General features: G+C 46.8%; 1 protein-coding gene across 1 annotated transcript; it reads left to right on the top strand.

Annotated features, from left to right (window-relative positions):
* Positions 1-2,004: 2,004 nt before the first annotated feature.
* On the top strand, positions 2,005-2,258 carry LOC103771096 (homeobox protein Hox-A5; the record flags this gene model as incomplete). The annotated part of the gene is made up of 1 exon (XM_008938384.1): positions 2,005-2,258. A coding segment is annotated over one exon (254 nt), but the record flags the coding sequence as incomplete, so codon positions are not given.
* Positions 2,259-4,227: the final 1,969 nt, after the last annotated feature.

Genomic DNA, 4,227 nt, shown 5'->3' with positions numbered 1-4,227 from the left:
CCACCGCGACCCGTCCCGGGGTACTAATGACTATTATCATTTAATAAATACCCATTTTCCCGGACTCGGAGTGTCCCGGCTCCTCCCGGGCCCCGCTGCACCGAGCGCCCCGGGGTCGGGCTCCCCCCTCCAGGAGCTGCCCGGCCGGTGTCGGTGTGCACGCGTGGTTGTGTTTACACTCGTGTAACCCCGAGAAGGGGGGAGAAAGGCGCTGCTGTCCCGGCTGGGAGCCGAGGGGAAGGCGTCAGCTCGTTTTTCCAGCCTCCCCGGCTTCGCCTCTGCCGTGCCAGATTGCAACCTGAGAGCATCCCTGCGAGCCAGGCTCCCTCCGCCGCCAAATATTCGGGGAAGGGTCTTGTTAGGCAACCTCGGGGGCGAGCGGAGTGCGGGCCAGCCGCCCTGCGAAGGAGAGGAAAAAGAAAACAGCGAAACAGCCAAAGCAGAGCGGCTTATAAAGGCAGGAGTTACCCGCACACTTATTTGGTGGTCAGTTCTTTCCATTACCTGCTCCATAATTCATTCACTTCTACAGTTGATTTATCAAAGACCAAATATTTCTGGTCATAAACACTTCATCTCTGCTTTTCTCTGCCTTTAGATTTAAGAAGTCCCCCCCACACACACACACTCATCCCCCTTTTTAGGCTGTGACGCTGCGAGGACCAACATTAGAGAGGATTTGGGCAAACGCGCCGGGTCCAGCGCTCAAAACCCTGGGATGCTCTGGGATCTGCTAAGCCTAAAGCCAAAGAAACTCGACCTGGGTCGTAAAAGCGGGGTCCCCCCTCTTGCCTACCCCCCCTCCCTCCTCGTTCCTCATGCCCACTGTGCGATCTGCTTGTGGAATTTCATCAGGAGCAGAGATAGAGTTGTCATCCCTATTCAGCAGCAGTTTATGGCTCTCCCCTCAGCGGATTTTACAACCCACATTCCACGACCTGCACATTTTTACTTTACAGCTAGCCTGGCTATTTTGCTTTTTTTCCCCCCTCCTTTTAATGACTGGATCTTTTCTTCTTTTAAAAAGAAAGAGGGGTGGGGGTAAAAAAAAAAAAGAAGAAAAAAGGGAAGAAGAAGAGGAGTCGGGTGGAATGTGTGGAGGAGAGGCCGAGGGCTGCTGATCACCATCCCCACTGCTCTGGGAAAGAATACATTATACTATAGATACACATCGCATTTACATAGAGAACAGAATCAGGGTCACAAACACCATGTTGTAAAATGATTTCCAATCAGACTCCAGGAAATGTCGGGTGGAGGGGAGAATTAGGAGCTGGGCCCTTTCCAAACCCCACTCGCAGGCAGCTGGGGGGTCCTGGGGAGCCTGGAGTAAGTGTTGAGGAGCTTCTCATCTGGGCATAACCCTCCCAGAAGAGCAGCCCGAGGGGATCAGATCCCCTGACAGCCCCGAAGTCACTGCTGTGCCCCCAAAAAATCCCTTGAAATAATTAAGACCATCACACACCTTCCAAGCAGGCGCCCTGATGACAGCTTTAAGAGAGGACAAATAGTTGGATTTGTGTAGGTAGCAGATGCCTCTCTCGCTCTGGCTCGACTATTCTGCTGGATTTATTCCCCAACCACCCAAAATTTCTGGGGTCTCAATGAAAATTAAAGCAGGAGCTCAGAGTCTGAGCGGTGCTACGAGGGCAGGAAACTTTCTGAAGTTTGTTGGTCACTCGGAGACACGCACAGAAAAAGCACTGCACGCTTTTCCTCCCTGAAGGGAAATCAAATCCAGGGGGATTTGGGGGGCTTCTAACAGGGAGGGTGACGTGGGGAAAGCTTCGAGCAGAAGAAGCTGATCTTGCGGATAAAAAGAAGGGCTACCCCAGGTTGTATAGCTGCTCCTCGGAGGATTTTGTGGCCCCCGTGGGACTGCAGTGGATGGGTGCTTGCTGGGCAGCAACTCAAGACAAAAGCAAGAGAGCAAATCCAACCAGTATCCCCCCAAAACATCTCCCCCGAAGCCTTAGTTGATCTAAATCTGCTTTTATTTCCCAGGCACCGACAGAAAACGCGGCCGCCAGACCTACACCAGGTACCAGACCCTGGAGCTGGAGAAGGAGTTTCACTACAACCGCTACCTGACGAGGAGGAGACGCATCGAGATCGCCCACGCCCTGTGTCTCACCGAGAGACAGATCAAAATCTGGTTCCAGAACAGGCGCATGAAGTGGAAAAAGGAAAATAAAACTGCCTGCTCCGGCTCCAACAGCCAGGAAAAACCAGACGGGGAGGACGACGAGGAGGAATGAAAGATGCGGCTGCAGGAAAAGTGGAAAGCCACTCGAGAAGAAGAAAAAAAGAGGGGGGGAAAAACCCACAGGAAAAAAAAAAAAGACTATATATTAAAATAGATAAATGATAAGTGCATAAATAATTAAAAACCCTAGGAATGATACATTGTGTTTCCTGACACTGAAAAAAATACTACCTATATTAAAGTCTTTTTTTTTTTGTACAATAGAATTACTATCTACCTATTAAATGTGGCTTTAGAGTCAGAATAGACACATTTTTCTATGTGAGTCTTCCTCTAGTACAAGTAATTTGTAAATCTCCGTTTGTACCTCGCTGTGTACTTTTTTTGTTTTGTTTTGGTATGAAGTAACGTGGTCGTGTTTAGCACCTTTAATTTAGAAAATGTGACCTGAAAAGTCTGAATGCAAATTACATTTTAGCAGATAGAGCCCTGTACATAATATAAATGATTATTCCGCCTTCTCCCTGGAACCTCCGTGGTTCTTTTCTCCTTGCTATGCTCTTTTGTCCGTGTATATTTTTTACCTGGATTTCTTCTTTATTCAAGTCTCTACGGAAAAAAAAAAAAAAAAAGAAGAGGAATTAATATTGTGCTACGTAAAATGTTGTATATCAAAGTAGCAAATTATTTAATGGCGACGCGTTGCTGTTTTGTTTTTGGTTTTTTTTTTTTCCCTTTGTCTGTGATTATTATTCTTCGAAATAAAAATGAAATCTCCGATAATCTACCACGGGGTTGGATTCCTTCTCCTTTTCTTATTAAAAATAACACCCGGGCTCTAGAAATTGCTTTTTCCCGTGTTAAATGGATGTACTAAAAGATCCTTTTAGAGTAATGCACGTCTCGATTTACCATCTTGAACTCTCTTTTTTAAGAGTGATCACTCCTTCCAAAATTTTAGCATCTTTTCAACAGATTGGGTGAATATACTAATATATAATTGATTTTCGGGGTTCTGGGAATGCGGGCTGCTCTCCTTCCTCTCTCTCCCTCTGAGATTGCGCTGGGGCTATTACTGAGGAAGGTAAGAACATAAAGGAGGAAAGTAAAGAAGCCAGAATTCGCCCAAATAGTCTTTCCCCCTCCTCATTTTAATTCTCTTCTTCTTGTAACTAATTTGCAGAAACCCGATCTATTTCGCCCTGCCTTTACTACCTTTTTTTTCCCCCTTTTCTTTTTAAGATTCTCCCTCCTCCCTTCAATTACTTTACTGCGGACTGGAACTCTTTCATTAGCACCAAATAATGTTGAGCATCAAAGCACGCATAAAATAAATTAAAGCAATTAAACGCAGGGTTAAAAAAAAAAAAAAAAAAGAAAAATCAACAATGCCAAACAAAAAGACGAGTAAATTTAAGCACTTGCGCGGGGGAGCATCCTCCGCAGCCCTCTCCACCCCTCCTCCCGCTCCTGCCTGTTTATTTACATTGCCAAGCTGCGTAGGAAAGACGCGGATTCCTCCCGCGGAGGCTCCGCGTAATTTACTCCGCAAACGCTTGGCGCAAGATACGCAGGGAGAGAAAAAAACCAAGGCGGCCAGCTTTGGAAGGACTTGGCGATGGCAGCTTTCCACCTTCTCCACGTCCTTCCCTCCCTGCCTCTCTGCTTTTTCACACCCCCCTCCAGCACAGATGACTTCATGTCCTAAGTGAAGGCGCGCAGGACATCGTCCTTTAGCCGGTTTTAGCCAAATTCAGATGCCACGTCAAGCATCTGCTCAGCCCTCTCTATAATAAACCCGGATTTGCAATATATGCTGCATCTACTAATTATAGGAAGCCCTTTAATAAAGGCAGCGCCTATCACGGCTGAAATTCCCACTGGAAAAAAAAAAAGGGGGGGAAAGAGGGAAATCTTAATTTTTTGCCTTGGTGGAAATCTCTTGGTGCCACCTCTTTGCAGGAGGGCTCTGTGCAAAGCGGGGATGAAAGGGAAATAAAAAAATAGCCCAGGTTCCAGAA

The sequence above is a fragment of the Merops nubicus genome, unplaced genomic scaffold (assembly GCF_000691845.1).
Source record: "Merops nubicus isolate BGI_N331 unplaced genomic scaffold, ASM69184v1 scaffold18864, whole genome shotgun sequence".
In the NCBI taxonomy this organism is placed as follows: domain Eukaryota; kingdom Metazoa; phylum Chordata; class Aves; order Coraciiformes; family Meropidae; genus Merops; species Merops nubicus.
This window is presented reverse-complemented; position numbering and strand designations above follow the sequence as displayed.